This window comes from Aquarana catesbeiana, linkage group LG01 (assembly GCF_042186555.1).
Source record: "Aquarana catesbeiana isolate 2022-GZ linkage group LG01, ASM4218655v1, whole genome shotgun sequence".
NCBI lineage: Eukaryota > Metazoa > Chordata > Amphibia > Anura > Ranidae > Aquarana > Aquarana catesbeiana.
Window position 1 is genome coordinate 250335566 of NC_133324.1, and position 16615 is coordinate 250352180.

The following is a 16615-nucleotide window of genomic DNA, read 5'->3' on the forward strand; positions in this document are numbered from 1 at the left end:
GCTTTTGGGCCGCAGGGTGTGTGCTTTTAACCATAAAGAAGGGGTTAAAAAACGCTCCTGTTGTGGCTCTTCCAAAGCGCTGCCCATTCATTTCAATGGGCAAGGAGTTTTGGGAGCGGTGTATACAGCGATCCCAAACTGCCCCAAAGATGCTGCTTGCAGGACTTTTCCTAACGTCCCGCAAGCGCACCGCCCAAGTGTGAAAAGACACACTGAAATGAATGGGAGGCAGTTTTCAGGCACTATTTAGAGGCTATTCCAAGCGATAAAACGCCTGAAACCGCACCAGTGTGAAAGGGGTCTTATACAGGAGGTGTGTTACTGGCCGGGTCACCGGGTGGAAATAGAGGGGGCGAGAAGCCTATAAAAGAAAACGAATGCAGCCACCACATCTGATGTCTGGTAAGCTGTAATACATTACGTTGTTGGTTTTGGTTTAATACCGCTTTAAATAAAGCAAACACAGGAGGCTATGTGACTGTGGAACCCTGCAGGGACTACTTTGAAGTCGCTGCGACTTGAAGTTGTACAGATATGAATGGTACTCATTGGAAATCATGGGGTACAACTTGTCATGCGACTTTGCAGCCCCAAGTCGCAGGAAAAGTCGCACACGTGTGAAAAGGGGCCTTAATCTATGAAATACAACCTCAATGAAATCAATCAGAAAATTAATTCACTCTGATCTTCCTCTCTAGGAATACTTTGTGACCTCAGCTCACCCTATATAGACTGGAGCATGCGTTCCTCATGTTACCCACGTTTACAATGCAAGTCATTTCCACAGCAGCTTTTTCAGAGTACATAGACATGAGCTAGGGAATGTATCCATTGGGGAGCACAGCAGCTTCTACAAACTACATAGACATGACATAGGGAATGTGCCCATTGGAGAGCACAGCAGCTGATTCAGGCAGAAGAGTGTCAGGGACTACTTTATTCTCTGGGCGGAGGAATACATCTCTCTTCTCCAATGTAAATAAAAAGCGTGTCAAACTGTTGCAGGCACAGAGAAGTGCAGACACACCAGAGATCCAGCATGTCTAAGAAGATGGATCCGATGGAGGAGATTATGGAGTCCAAAGTCATGTGGTACCCTGATAGCAAGAAAGTCACCCAGATGGACCAGTTCAGGGCCAGGGTGAACAGGAACTATGGGCTCAGCCTGGGTGAGTGACAGGAGAAGATGGGAGCTCACAGGGGGGTTATATCAGGGCAACACAACTCCACTAAGTAACATCACTACCTGACTAGTCCAAATATATGAGCTGCTAGCCACCAATGGCCTGGCCACATGTCTGCGCTTAAAGCTGCCTGCCTGCGCTTGTTCATGGGTTATAGATGACGTTTTGGGGTTTGCTAAAAACATTAGAGGGACATTCTCTTTATCTGTTATTTCTGTATTTTCTAGAAGTAAAAATCTACAAAAATGCATGCTATATTGGTACAACTGCAGCCTATATAGCCTTGTAGTCTTCCCTCCTAGGTGTATCTACATTTAGAAAAAAATAAAAATTGTGTTTATGTATGGTGTCTGCACATATTCTATTTATAGAAATCGTAAGCATTCACACAACCGTCGCAAATATTCTGTGTGCATTTTGTGTAACTGTATTTTTCCTAATCTGTTTATACTCAGTGATCATCAGCTCCATCTGGTGGCCATAATGTGTCATTTTCCTGAAATAGCTCAATCAGGAAAACCCATTGCATTCTGGCCACTAGATGGCATTGACGATTACAGGAAATAAACATATTAGACACGTTGCAGGGGTTATCTGTGGTGATTGTGCAAATGCTGAATCATTCACCAGCATTATTTATTTATTTTTCTTAATTAGACTATGCACTTCTTTCCTGTTAGTAATATGTCCAAATAATAAATGACACTTCCTGTATATGATTGACAACACTTTCCTTGTCCTGCATGCAGTGGCAGTGTTGTCACCTGGAATGTGCGCTCTTGCGCCAATACATCCAGCATCATCCTCTGATTCTCCTGAGAACCCCCCCCCCCCCCCCCCCCGATTGCTGGTGTACCCAATACCCAGTGATGGGCAGGAGCGCTAATAGCTGCGCATGGTACTGGGGGGTGCCTGCTGTGTAGTTGGTAGAGATTGGGGGTGACAGTGATTGTTTTCTTTACCAGATTGTACACTCCGGGTTGTGGGAGTGTATGTGTGATGTAGAGTAATGATGTCCACACACAATGTGTGCACCAGTAACCATGGCCTGAGGCTAAACTGACAATTCAAAATGAGTGTGTGGAGCATTTGCATGGAGTATAATTAACTCTGATACTATAATTGTTATAGTTACTATTTACATAATAATAATAAATTCACCTGTATGGATGGAGAAATCCCTTAGTGAGTTTTTTTTTTGTGTTTGTTTTCAGCCCACTGACTGAATAAAAAGAAACAAACAATCTTCGTCCAGGTTTAGGTCGGTTTAGACACACTGTCCAGTGTTCTTGCACTATGTGTCTCCATTAGGGAGATTTCCTTCCATTTCCTGTTTCAGTGCTTGGATGTTGGAGGCATAGGAAGTGATTGCAAATCTCTCAAATTGGGGCAATTGAAATTAACACTCAAGCGCTAAACGCGCCCAGCGTTTAAGCGAGTTTACATGCGGTTTTTCTGCCAAAACACTGCTGCTTCTGGACGGGCTGGCAGTGTTTTTTTTTTTTTTTTTTTATCTTTTTTTTAAATCTGCCTCTAAAGGCTCCTCCTATGAAATGTTGCTAAAAGCCTATGTGTGTGCATAGACACATAGGATAACATACAGGGGAGATTAGAAGCAGGAAAAAAGATGCCAGACATCCGTAGGAACAGCTGAAAAAACGTCCAGTGTGTATGAAGCCCAAGGAGTCAGGTGAACAGGAAGTGATGAAAAAAAATGTCTCAATCGGGGACAGAAACCGCAACAAACACTTTTTTTTTTTTTTTTTTGTAGAACAAGGAAAGGCAACCATTTCTTGCCCCAGTTTCTGTTGTCCTGTGTGCCTTCCTGTCTGGGGGATCCCTCTTCCCTTCATTTCTGGTGTCACTGAAAAACACACTGCAAGGGGAAATCTCCTCTGTGCAGAAACAGGAAGTAGAAAACAACATCTGTCCTCAGTTGGCTTTAAAAAGAGATGTTCTTGTTAATGTCTAAGTAAATGTAAATATAAGAATGAAAAAGGAATGGCGCTCACTACGCCTCCGGACCTTAATAGGTGCTCCCGCCCTACTGTGAACTCTCAGGTGCTGGCTTTGCACAAGTCCTGTAGAAACAAGAAAATCCTGGACTGCCGCACTCTGTGGAAAAGGCATGTTTATTGAAAAAAAATAGTATAGAATCCAACATAGCGGTCAAATCAAGACGTGGACAAGACAGGGATTAATGGCTAACGCGTTTCACATCATTTGATGCTTACTCATAGCTCATGTTGGATTTTATACTATTTTTTTTTTCAATAAAGATGCCTTTTCTATGGAGTGCGGCAGTCCAGGATTTTCTTGTTTCTAAATTTAAATATATTTTTATTATTATGAAGCATAATCTCCCAAATGTGGACACAGACAGCAATAAAACCGAGATTCTGACCCTTTCCTATGCTATCCAGACCTAAAAATAAACTTCTCCAAGTCTCTAAAGGGAATGTAAATTTATATTCATGTTTTGTGTAGGACCCTGTAATGCAGGTCAGTTTGATGCAAATAGTTTTAGAATTGTTAAGGTTTTAAAAAATCAAGTTTGTTAAAGCATAATTCCACCCAAAAGGGGGAAGTTCTGCTCTTCCTCCTCCTCCTCCTTATCCCCTCCTCCTCTTACATTTGGAACTTTTTTGGGGGGCGGGCACCTGATTTTTGACATGTACCCACATCCCCAATTCCGGTCAGATTGCTGCGGTGACCTGAGAGGAAGTTCACCCCCCCCTTACCCTGCAGCCTTCTGGGACCTGTGGTACCAATCACAAAGCACAGCGTGGCTTGCACACGCGCAGTTGGAAGGAGGCTGTGAAGCTGCAAGGCTTCCCTAAGACCCCTTTCACACTGAGGCGCTTTACAGGCACTACAGCGCTAAAAATAGCTCCTGCATAGCGTCTTTAAAGCGCCTTTCCTGTCTGGCTTTCACACTGGAGCGGTGCGCGAGCAGGACGCTAAAAAAAGTCCTGCAAGCCGCATCGTTGGAGCAGTGTATACACCGCTCTTGCCCATTGAACTGAATGGGCACCGCTGCAGAACCGCCAGCAAAGCGCCGCTTCAGTGGCGCTTAGTGGGTCGTTTTAAACCTTTTTCGGCTGCTAGCGGGGGTTAAAACCGCCCCGCTAGTGGCCAAAAACCCCCCGCAAAAATGACGGTAAAGCGCTGCTAAAAATGGCGGCGCTTTACCGCCCATGGCCCCGACGCCCCAGGATGAAAGGGCTCTTAGTGACGATGCTTGCACCTGAAGCTTGGGTGAGGACAGTGCTGGGTCCAGAGGCAGGTATGTGTCCTATTAAAAATCAGCAATAACAGTATATGTAGCTTCTGACTTTAATTTTTTTTTTGGGGGGGAGAGACTGAAGCTCCTCTTTAGGGTTACAAGATTTTCAAATTAAATCTGACACTCTACTGACCATGACAATTTTTAATTACACACCCACAACCTTACCCTCCTTTTTTTTCTTTTTTTTTTTTTTTTTTTAACACTCCCTGAAAAAATGAATCAGACTTTTAAAACAGTACAGTATAAAGACAAATAGCTGTAACAGTGATCAGTGCTTAAAGGGTTAAATCAAACCTCGGCCTATGTTGCTATGGACATAATGAGTTTATGGGTCAGGATTATGTAATGATCAGAGCTCAGGGGTAAGGATTACATTACAGAGTGTTCATGGGGCAGGATTAAGTATTGATCAGGGGTCAGGATTATGTTACAGAGAGAGCTCAGGGGTTGGGATTAAGTAACACACAGAGCTCAGGTCAGGATTAAGTAACTCATAAATTTCGGTGTATCGGTCATGCCAAGCATCTTCAGGAGCCGGGCAGTGTACCGCAAGTAGGGCTGCAACTAACGATTACTTATAATCGATAGTTGGACGATTATTGTTTCAATTAATCGGTTAATAACCTTAAAAAAAAATGTGTGGTGTATAATTTAGTTAATATGTAAAGTTTTAAAAAAAGGGCAATTTATTCTTAAATATCTCTATGCAGTGGTAAATATATAGTTAGGGAGCAAAATATCAAATCCACTCAGAGAATAACAGACATACTGTATATACAATTAGGAGATATACTGTATAAACTATTAGAGGAGATATACTATTAGAGGAGATATACTGTATATACTATTAGAGGAGATATACTGTATATACTATTAGAGGAGATATACTGTATAAACTATTAGAGGAGACATCGTATATATCCTCTAATAGTATTTTAAAGGGTGAATATGGTAAATATCATCGGACTCAGAGATCACATGTTTTTTATTAAAAAAATAAACAATGTCTTCCTTAAAAAAAAAAAAAAAAAGTCATTTTAAGAACGTTCATTGGATTTTTCTAATCGTTAGTGGGGTCAAATCAATGTTCATTTTCAACCACAGTGACGGGAAAATTTGGAAATAATAGAAAATTTCTTGGTCAAAGGAATTATCAGACAGTGTATGTGGTTTTCGTTGAGAAATTACATTCATTTTTAAAAACACAATGTTAAAAACAAGTGAAAATTTCAAACATTCTTTTATTCAGTGAATGTACAAAGATTTTTCGTCTGAATATTCTCGTCTGAAAATTGATCCGCGTGTGGCCAGCATAAGGCTCGGTACACACCTATGCAGTTTGCTTTTGATCTGTTTCTGCAGTGCTTTTTGCTGTGAATTTTTTTTATTTTTGCGCACGTGATTTTGCATTTTTTTTTTGTGGCCAATTTGTTGTTGGGCAGAGTAAAAAACACAAATTGCTTCAAAAACGCATTACATGCTTTTCTGCAGCTTCTCCATTGAAGTATATTGAACCAAAAAAGCAAAGAAAAGCACTGTTTTGTGTTAAAAAAAAAAATCCCTGACCCTTTCCAAATATGCAGCGGCTGAAAAAAGCATAGAAGTGAACGTGTCCCATAGGAAATCATGTAAATGAACTGTAGTGCGTTTCTGCAAAAAGCACCAAAAAACACATAGATGTGAAATTAGCCCTTTATAGTACAAAAAAAAGCAGATAATCACTACTGTAAGGGGTTAATTTTTTACTGTAGAACTGTGAAAGTAATATTTACAGTAGCGATTATTTGCTCTTTTTGTACTCTAAAGGGCTCATTTTAGTTTTTTTAACCCCATTATTTTACTGGCTGATCGATTATGAAAATAGTAATCGATTAATTTCATAATCGATTAGTTGTTTCAACCCTGATCGCAAGCATTGCAGTACGCAGCCTCATCAAGTCAGTGCGCAAGTGTCAGTCCAGAGCAGTGCAGCTGGAGTGTCCTGTGTGGCAAAATTGATCATTGCACTGCTTGAGTGTCTCTATTTTTGAAATTATGCTTGCAATGTGTAACGGTTTGGAGCCCTTCGCAATGCATTGTTTATGGTGCCCGTTTCCTAAGGACAAGTCCAGGGACACCACTTACCCCGAGACAGACTCCTCAAAATGGAGGCAAATGGTAACCTTTATCTGTAATTGTATGAGGACAGTCCTGTAGATTAATTGCATATGCAGGCTCTGTAGAGGCTCTGCTTCTGCATTTACAGGGCTTGCAGAAGACTTCTCTAAAGGCAGTGGACACATTTATGTCAAGTTCTGGAATTGACCAATCCAGTTGTGGAGCCATAGGCATTCCTGAAGAGTCAGGATGCCACTTGATCGCAATAGAACAGGCTGACGGAAATAAGGCAATTGAATAAGGTTTTTGGATGCATTGGCTACCTGGCTTCTGGGAATTTGTCAAGTGCCTTTTTAAAGCATCTGAACTGGCTGGTGATACGAAAGTTGGCCAGTCAGGGCCATGCCGCTAGTGAGGCCAGTTAGGGCAACACTCATGGAGTGGGGGGCCGGCACTGTGGCAAGGGTGTCAAAATTGTACACTCTCTTCATTACAAGTTGAAGAGACATACCTGCATGTGCAGCACATAAGCATTTCTATGCTCTGCAGTGGGGCCTCTAAACTACCAGTTCATTGCTCTGCCATTCAGCCTCTTATTGGCACATCAAGTGTTCACCAACATTCTGGCCTCAGTATTGGCCCTACTGTGCCCTTACAGCATCTCCATGTAGCTTTCCCTGTTCCTTTCCTGTGATTTCATGAGACTCAAGTATGGTTCTCTCAGTGTTTTATCAACTGCTGTGTAATCCCATTAGACATTCCTCTTTATACTCTCGCTCATAAGGTGGTACTCTTATAGCCCTCTTCTGTGAGGAGAGTGTCTGAACTGGTGTGGCGGCCTTATTCCGCACAGAACCTTTTCTGCTTTTGCATAGAGACAAGGTAGTATTGAGGTCCAGGACTTCCTTTTTGCCTAAGGTAGTTTTGGCTCTTCACCTCAACCAAGACATGGTTCTTCTGTTCCCCAGTTTGGCTCCAGTTTACCTAAGGAAAACCTCCTTCCACTGTCTGTATGTGAGTCGGGACATAAGAGTCTATCCCTCAGCTACTGCTTCTTTCAAAGGCTTGATTCCCTTTGTCGCTAGTCCCTGTTAAGGCTACACAGGCTTCAAGGTGGATTAGCGAAACCATCTTTAAAGCTTTTGATCACAAGGATCGGGTTCCACTATTTCGCATTTGATGTACAGTTGCTTCTTGGGCTTTTTCTATGATGTGGACATTGTTGCCTCCTTTGATGCCAACTTTGTACATTAGGCCCTTCAGGCTTCTCTTTTGAGAGCCTTCTCTTGCTGCAGGTAGTCTCCAGTTCTTGGTGTTTGTGCATTTTTATTTTTTTTTATGTTTTTTTTTTGGGCCTGTTAACATTTGTTTGCTGTGTTGCCCACCCCTGCAAAAGCAGTCCACCACTGGACTGCTTTTGGAAGTTTTGAAGGTGAAAGACTCCTGTGTTCCTCAATAGACAGGAAAGAGAATTTTTGTACAAACTGTAAAATCCTTTCTTGAAGTCCCATTGAGGAACACATTTCTCACCCCTCTGTGTTTTATGATCATGCTCTATGTTAGACCCCATACACACTTAGATTTTCTGCAGATTTATCAAAACCATATAATAGGAGGTCAAACCTTAAGGCTGCTTTCACACCGAGGCGCTGTAAATCACCTTTCCACTCACTCCAATGTGAAAGCCCGAGGGCTTTCGAACTGGAACGGCATTCCTGTTCAAATTGCATGCAATTCTTTGCAATGTGATTTGAGCCCATTCATTTTGTATTGCTCAAATTGCACCGTAAAGATATCTTACTCTGTATCGGGTGAGTACTTGACCGAAACTATCGGCACTCGCACTCGCCAGTGAAAAAAACGGCATTGGTGCATCCCTACTATCTGTACTACTTTGCTACAAAACTAAAGTATGCCATTAGTAGGAGAGGTCACTCTTAGCTGCCATACATTTGTCCCATCCTCTTGTAAGCAGCAATCCGAAAGTTAAACTTCCTGTGTCCCTCAGTGAACTTGAGGTAAAGGATTTTACTGTGGGTACAAAACTATTAATTTTTCTTTTATCGGGGTTTCTATTTTAAAGCTTGGGCCCAGGTACTGAGCTGCGGGAATGAAGCCATGTGAGTTCAGCTGAACTCGCACGATTTCACTCCCGCATGTCAGTCCCGATTTTGGCCGCAATTTCAGAGACATCTGTGCAGGTTTCTGCACAGGATGTCAATGTAAATTACAGCCCAAAATCGCAAAAAGTAGTACAGAAACTACTTTTTTAAATCGGTGCGGTGCCACAAATGCAGCGTCGCACCGATTAAGACAGCACAATTGCCGCCAATTTGACATGCTAAGACTAAGCCCTAGATCACACTGATGCGATTTGACATGTCAAATCGGTGGCAATGGCACCGTCCTAATCGGTGCGAGGCTGCAATTGCGGTGCCGCACTGATTTCAAAATAGTTTTTGTACTACTTTTTGCAATTTCCATTCACATCTATGCAGAAACCTGCACAGATGTCTATGAAATTGGGACTGACATGCGGGAGTGAAATCGCAAGGCTTCATTCCCGCAGCTCAGTGTGAACCTGGGCTAAATGTCTGTTTGTAGCATAATTTGCTAAAGCCTGCTCATTATATAACCTCATCCTTAAAAGTGGTTGTAAAGGCAGAAGGTTTTTTATTTTAATGCATTAAGATAAAAAGCCTTCTGTGTGCAGCAGCCCCCCTCACACTTACCTGAGGTCCATCTAGTTCCAGCGATGTCCATGAATGTCTCTGCCCTCTGAGTTTTACCTTCCTGTTTGGCTGAGACACAGCAGCGGCGCCATTGGCTCCCGCTGCTGTCAATCAAAGTCAGCTAGCCAGTGAGGGGACTGAGGGGGCGGTGCCAGGTCAGGGCTCCGTGTCTGAATGGACACAGGGAGCTGTCACTCGGCTCGGGTGCCCCCATAGCAAGCTGCTTGCTGTGGGGGCACTGAACAGGAGGGAGGGGCCAGGATCACAGAAGAGGGACCCGAGAAGAGGAGGATCCAGGCTGCTCTGTGCAAATCCACTGCAATAGAGCAGGTAAGTATGACATGTTTGTTATTTTTATAGGGAAAAAAATTAGCCTTTACAATCACTTTAATTAAAACCTGATTTATCTGCCTCTAAATCAGATAAGGTTTCTACTAATAGCTTAGCTCTTTCATTTAAAAAATAAATTAAATAAAATCGCTTAGTCTGCATGTCCTGTGTATTATGATAATGCTACTCTGATTCCCCTGCATTACTTCAGCTGATTTCTAACTATTAATACAATTAATCCATAAGAAGCCTGTAGTTTCTTGTAGCCAAACAGTTCAGCAGACCCAACAAAACAGACACTTGATGGGTTTCTCTTGGCTCTTTTACTCAGCATGTGTTTTCCTTTGTTAATTATTGCAGGATCACTAATTCTGCCTTAAGCCTTGTACTTGTGATCAGAAAATCAGACAAAAAAAAAAGGAGGGCCTTATCAGCGGCCCTGTTGGGGACCAGCAAGAGTCCCCAGCTCTCTGTAAGCACTGACTAGATTGACCATATGAACTATTCTGCATTTCTTTTGTGATATGTTGGGGAACCTAGCTCAGTGGTAAAAAGGTAACCTAAATAATTCCAAGCCTCTTGGCACTGTCTTCAGCAGCGCTGCTGTTTAGGCCTAAACCTTGGCTCCTGTCTGGTCCCCCAGACCATCTTATACAATACAGTACCTCTGGGTTCACTCAGCTTTCCCAGCTCTTTTCGCCTTTTTTGGTTGCAGCACCCTGCTACACAGGCCCACTTCTTGGCTTCTTTGTAGGAGAGATGACTCTGTCTCCTGGGTTGTCTCCCCAGACTTGCTTAGCCATCTCAGCTCTGTCCTTTGGACAAGGAATCTCTCCTCGAGCATGGAGTGCTGTCTCCTGGATGGAACACAACCTGTCTCCTAATGGGAGCTTTGAGTTATGCTCAATTCCTTCATTATAAGGGCTGTGTGCACCTGCACTCACAGCATACCTACCGGTCTATTGCAAGACCAGAACCCTGGGTTGAAGATTTATTCCCTCCCAAAACTCTGACATCTCCATACTCCAGGAATACCAAAACTCGGAAAGTTGGAAAATCACCTTTCTCCATTCATAATCAATACTACTTCCCTTTTATATCCCTTCCATATCTACTAAACGGGTTCAAGTGTTTTAATAGGTAAGCTATACTTCTGATTCCTGACTGCCCTGAATTATTCAAATGATATAATGTAGCATAATGCGAATCTTAACATTTTACAAAGTATACTGATGGAAAAGCAAACAATTGCATAGACAGATGACATTTGCAGAATCCAGTGCTCATCACATGAGACAATTTGCTAGTATATTCTTAGCTTTAGTTTGAATCTGAGCCAAGAAATGATTAGAAATCCTCTCCTTGTCCCTGACAATACAGCCGGACTAAAATAAGGAAGTTGATAGCCAGTAGCCAATAGCTGCCCTAGTGTGGGTTTTCGTCTGTCGGACTAGCACACAGACGAGCGGATTTTTTCAACCGGACTGGAGTCCGTCGGAAAGATTTGAAGCATGTTTCAAATCTAAAGTCCATCAGATTTTCGACTGGAAAAGTCTGCTGAAGGTCCGATGAAGCCCACACATGATCAGATTGTCTGCCGGACTCGGTCCGTCAGACCAGTCCGGTCAAAAAGTCCGCCCGTGTGTACGCTGCATAAGGCTAAATTCACACTGACCTGCAGTAAAATGCATGTATATTTCCATCCATTTTATGGGCTTTGATTTGTTTTTTTGTGCTTTGATATGCATTTTAGCGTGCGTTAAAATGCTATGCATTTTGCAGAATTTCCTGTGACTTCCCTTCCTGTTTGCGGGTTAGAGAAGGAATGAGTGGAGATTTTTTTTTTTTTATTTTTCTTTTTGGTAAACAAGTTGTCCAGCATAACGGCCCTAATCATTGTGATTGCGCTAGCTGTATTACGGAGGTGTATGAGGAGATTGGGGCAAGCCGGAAGACACTATTGGGTACATTCATTGCTCCCAGAACGTGAGAGTAAAGGGCAGTTTTGTACCTTATACCAGGATTTAAAAAATAAAAAAACAAAGAAAGGGAAGGCGCAAACTCCTAGTGCATTATCCGAGTAAAAACAGAATTGATTGATTAAAAAAAAAAAAACAACCAAAAAAATGCATACTCACAAAAGGTGCATAAGATGACATGAGGTAGAACATCCAAGTGTTTTTGCAGCCTCACATATGCAGGCTAACGTGTTTCGGGGGGTGCACCCCCTTCAGAGCTGTGCCCCCAAAATGCGTTGGCGTGCATATGTGAGGCTGCAAAAACACTTGGATGTTCTACCTCATATCATCTTTCTATGTACTTGCTGTATACTTATGCAACTTTTGTGAGCATGCATTTTATTGGTGGTTTTTTTATCAATAAATTCAGTTTTTACTCGGATAATGCACTAGGGGTTTGCGCCTTTCCTTTCTTTGTTTTTGTAGTTCCACATAGGATATCCCCATCCGAGGAGGAGGGCTGCATCCACCCGGCATTGGACTGTGTTTGTGATGTGATATTGGTTGGCTGTCCCTCTAGTGAAGACCCCTCAGCACTGGGAGTATTTGACAGGATTTACAAAATGCTTAAAGCGGAGTTCCACCCAAATTTTGAACAATATCTGTATGTATTCTCTTCCTTGCCTAGATGCTGACATGCCGTTTAAAAAAATTTAAATCGCCGTAATTACCTTTTTATTTTTCTATTCTTCTTTGCACTTCCTGGTTTTCCTCCCATGCGAGTAGGCGTGTTTCTAGCCTCTCCCAGACTCCGCACAGTCTCCTGGGAGCTAGTCTCAGGCTTCCCAGGATGCCACTGAGCATGTGCGGGAATGAGCGGTGAATGCTGGGAGCACAGCGTTCACCGCATCCAGGAAATAAATGCTTGTGGGCTTCAAATGCCCACAATGAAGATGGAAACCGCCTGCAGTGAATAATATAAGTTATTCCTTCCGACGAAATCTGACACAGGCGGACATATTACACACAATATGTGAGTATGTAATGCTGAGAAGAAAAGTTTGTGAATGAACTCAAAAAAAAAAACGATAGATAGGTGGACCCCCGCTTTAACCGTGAGCTACAAAGTCATCAATATCAGTAAATTCTGACATGCTGACGAGACCGCTCCCTGCTCTTTTCCTCACTCTCCAATTCCCCAAGGTGGCTGCTGGTATTGGTACTTGTAAAGGGACAAAATTTATGACAATGCAAAAAAATTTTTTTCTTTACTTGCATTGCACAGTGTTGACATGCATTTTACACACATTTACATGCGTTGGGTTAAAATGCATACATGCTGCATTTTACCGCTGCATTGTAGTGTTAACAAAAAACAATTTTTTTTTTTTTTTTTAATGTAAAGTGCCTAGAAAAAGTATTTATACCCCTTGATAGTTTCCACATTTTGTCATGTTACAACCAAAAACGTAAATGTATTTTATTGGGATTTTATGTGATAGACCAACACAAAGTGGCACATAATTGTGAAGTGCAAGTAAAATGATAAATGGTTTTGCAAATTCTTTTTTTTTTTTTTTTACAAATATCTGAAAATTTCTGATACCATTACCATCAAGTAGAACCAATTGCCTTTAGAAGTCACCTAATTAGTAAATAGAGTCCATCTGTGTGAAATGTAATCTCGTATAAATACAGCTGTTCTGTGAAGCCCTCAGAGGTTTGTTAGAGAACCTTAGTGAACAAACAGTATCATGAAAGCCAAGGAACACACTAGACAGGTCAGGGATAAAGTTGTGGAGAAGTTTAAAGCAGGATTAGGTTATAAAAAAAAAAATTAAAAAAATCCCAAGCTTTAAACAGCTCACGGAGCACAGTTCAATCCATCTGAAAATGGAAAGAGTATGGCACAACTGCAAACCTACCAAGATATGGCTGTCCACCTAAACTGACAGGTTGGGCAAGAAGAGCATTAATCAGAGAAGCAGCCAAGAGGCCCATAGTAACTCTGGAGGGGATGCAGAAATCCACAGCTCAGGTGGGAGAATCTGTCCACAGGACAACCATTAGTCGTGCACTCCACAAATCTGGCCTTTATGGAAGAGTATCAAGAAGAAAGCCATTGTTGAAAGAAAGCCATAAGAAGTCCCATTTGCGAGAAGCCATGTGCGGGACACAGCAAACATGTGGAAGAAGGTGCTCTGGTCAGATGAGACCAAAACTGAACTTTATGGCCTAAAAGCAAATCTCTGTCTGGTGGAAAACTAACATGCTGCTCATCACCCTGAAGACACCACATGGTGGTGGTGGCGGCATCATGTTATGGGGATGCTTTTCTTCAGCAGGGACAGGGAAGCTGGTCAGAATTGATGGGAAGATTGATGGAGCCAAATACAGGGCAATCTTAGAAGAAAACCTGTTAGAGTCTGCAAAAGACTTGAGACTGGGGTGAAGGTTCACCTTCCAGCAGGACAACGGTCCTAGACATACAGCCAGAGCTACAATGGAATGGTTTAGTATAGAATGGCCCAGTCAAAGTCCAGACCTAGATCCAATTGAGAATTTGTGGCAAGACTTGAAAATTGCTGTTCACAGACGCTCTCCATCCAATCTGACAGAACTTGAGCTATTTTGCAAAGAAGAATTTGCAAAAATGTCACTCTCTAGATGTGCAAAGCTGGTAGAGACATACCCAAAAAGACTTGTGGCTGTAATTGCAGTGAAAGGTGGTTCTACAAGGTATTGACTCAGGGGCGCCGAATACAAATGCACGCCACACTTTTCACATATTTATTTTGAAAACCATTTATCGTTTTCCTTCCACTTTACAATTATTTGCCACTTTGTGTTGGTCTATCACATAAAATCCCAAAAAGATACATTTACGGTTTTGGTTGTAACATGACAAAATGTGGAAAACTTTTCAAGGCACTGTATCTATGCATTGACCTACATTTTAAAAGTAAGCTGAAATGCAGCTCAACACATTAGTGTGAATTGGTCCTTAACTCTGGTGCCTATTGGACTGTTCAATCATCCTTCAAGATCCTGCATAACTGCTGTAACAGTAAAACTGAGGTAAAAATGGAGGAGACATTAATTAGTACACTGTATGTGTGACGGCATGTTTATTTTTATGAATTTTAATCCTTGCAGGGTGGATTTGATTTAAATCAAGTTGCTTTAAATCACTAGTTAAAAGACTTGATTTAAATCATAATGTTTAAACAGCAACTGTCATCTATGATCCGCAGTGGCTCCTCCTCTGATCTGCCGTTGACTCACCGACCGTCCCATTAACTTTAATGAGACGGCTGGTAATGCGGAAATGACACAACAAGGTGAGGGATGTGACGGCAACAGGTGAGTGGATGCTCGCTAACAGACGCTGCAATGATGGATCAGAAATGACAGGTGCTCTTTAAATTTAGGGATTTATTCTTTCTGACGGTAAGAATCTTTAATATTTGCGACTAAAATGAAGGTTTCCTACTTAGAATAAGCTGTCAGGTTAGTAAAACGACAATTATCTGAACCGATTGAATCATATAGTTTGTAGTGTACATAGATTTGCAAAACAATGGGATAAAAGAATATTCCTGAACTTTGTTTTATCTCTTGGTTACTGTGAGATTGTGAATGCATCAATGCAGTGCATGTTATCTCAGCTTGCAGAGCTTGGATTCATTGAATGAGTTTACCAAAAATGTAAATATTGCAGAATATACAGCCTCATGGTACATAACTAAGCTCCATTTCATGTTGAATAAACTAAATTATCAATGCAACTTAAATAGAAAACTATCTTTTAGATAGATTTTTACTACAAAAGCATTTTTTTTAAATCATTGATTTTTATCCACCCTGAATCCTTGTAAGGTGCTCAGTTACCACTGGTATTGGATTTCTAAATTGCTTCAAATTGTGTTCAGGTTTATTTTATACTTCACCTTTTTGTCTGCACATAAAAGTGGCTACACTTTGCAGTTTGATTGCACTTTCTCCTTTAATCTTTCAGCTATTTGTACTGCAAGAGCCTTTCTGATTTGATACAAACTAAATTGTTAGGGTGAACATCAAATGACATAGTAGTTGGTAACGATTTCCATTATGGCAAGACTGATTAGATTGTAACGTGTCTGACCAGCTTCAATTTGAACCTACATCCCCCAGCATCCCATACGTTCTATATCATTGCTTTTGGTGGTACATTTCTCGCATACATAATTTATTTTTATTTTTTTTTATACAGAGAGTGCATCTTCTTCAGGACTGAAAAGCAGTGCTACTAATTTTGTCAGCTGCCCACAGGACAAGTACACCCCTCACCCAGGACTGCTGTTAGAAACCATAGAGCCAACCTGACAGGCCCCCACCAATTAAACAGTTTACTATGCTTCAGTTATGAATGAACACAGTGAGTGATTGGCATCAATAACAGGAAAGGAAGGGGCTGGTAAATGACATTTTTATCAGACCCCCCCCCCCCCCCCCCCCCCACCACCACCACCACCACCACCACCACTGTCCTTGCAGCTTCTGGCAGGAAGGAGAGGAGGGAAGCCGGAAGCACTGCAGGGGTCAAACAGGGGGCCTGGGCAGCAGGGGGGGAAACCTATTGTGCAGAGTGAGGATGATCAGTGTGTTGGGGGGGGGGGGGGGGGGGCAATTACTGAGATTGATCTCCTGTATGTCTTTCTGCAGCAGCTGAGAGAGAGACAAAGCCAGCTTTCAGCTGCCAGTCAACCTCCCTGCCCATATATGATTCACCCTGCTGGCCTGGGCCTGTACAAGAGGACCGGTGGTACCCCCTTATTCGCAGCCCTGCCCCCACCCTAAACAATGCATACAAAAAATGGATGTTTAAAGTGGTGTTCCACCCAAAAAAAAAAAAAAAACATGAATGTGCCTAAAAAAAAAAAAATTGGAAATTTTTTTTTTTTTTTTACTCACCTCTAAATGCCTGTTGCTAGGGGGTCCCTTGTAGTCTGCCTCTTTCAGTGCCTGGGTTGGTGACATCACTTC

The 16615-nt window shown here is 42.0% G+C and overlaps 1 protein-coding gene across 1 annotated transcript in view; it reads left to right on the forward strand.

The window, feature by feature from the left end:
* Nucleotides 1-946: 946 nt before the first annotated feature.
* Nucleotides 947-16615, forward strand: part of AACS (acetoacetyl-CoA synthetase) — a 138251-nt gene continuing 122582 nt past the window's right edge. The window contains exon 1 of the mRNA XM_073627917.1: nucleotides 947-1169. Coding sequence (XP_073484018.1) covers nucleotides 1040-1169 — 130 coding nt within the window. The 5' untranslated portion in view covers nucleotides 947-1039. The remainder of the gene's footprint in view (nucleotides 1170-16615) is intronic.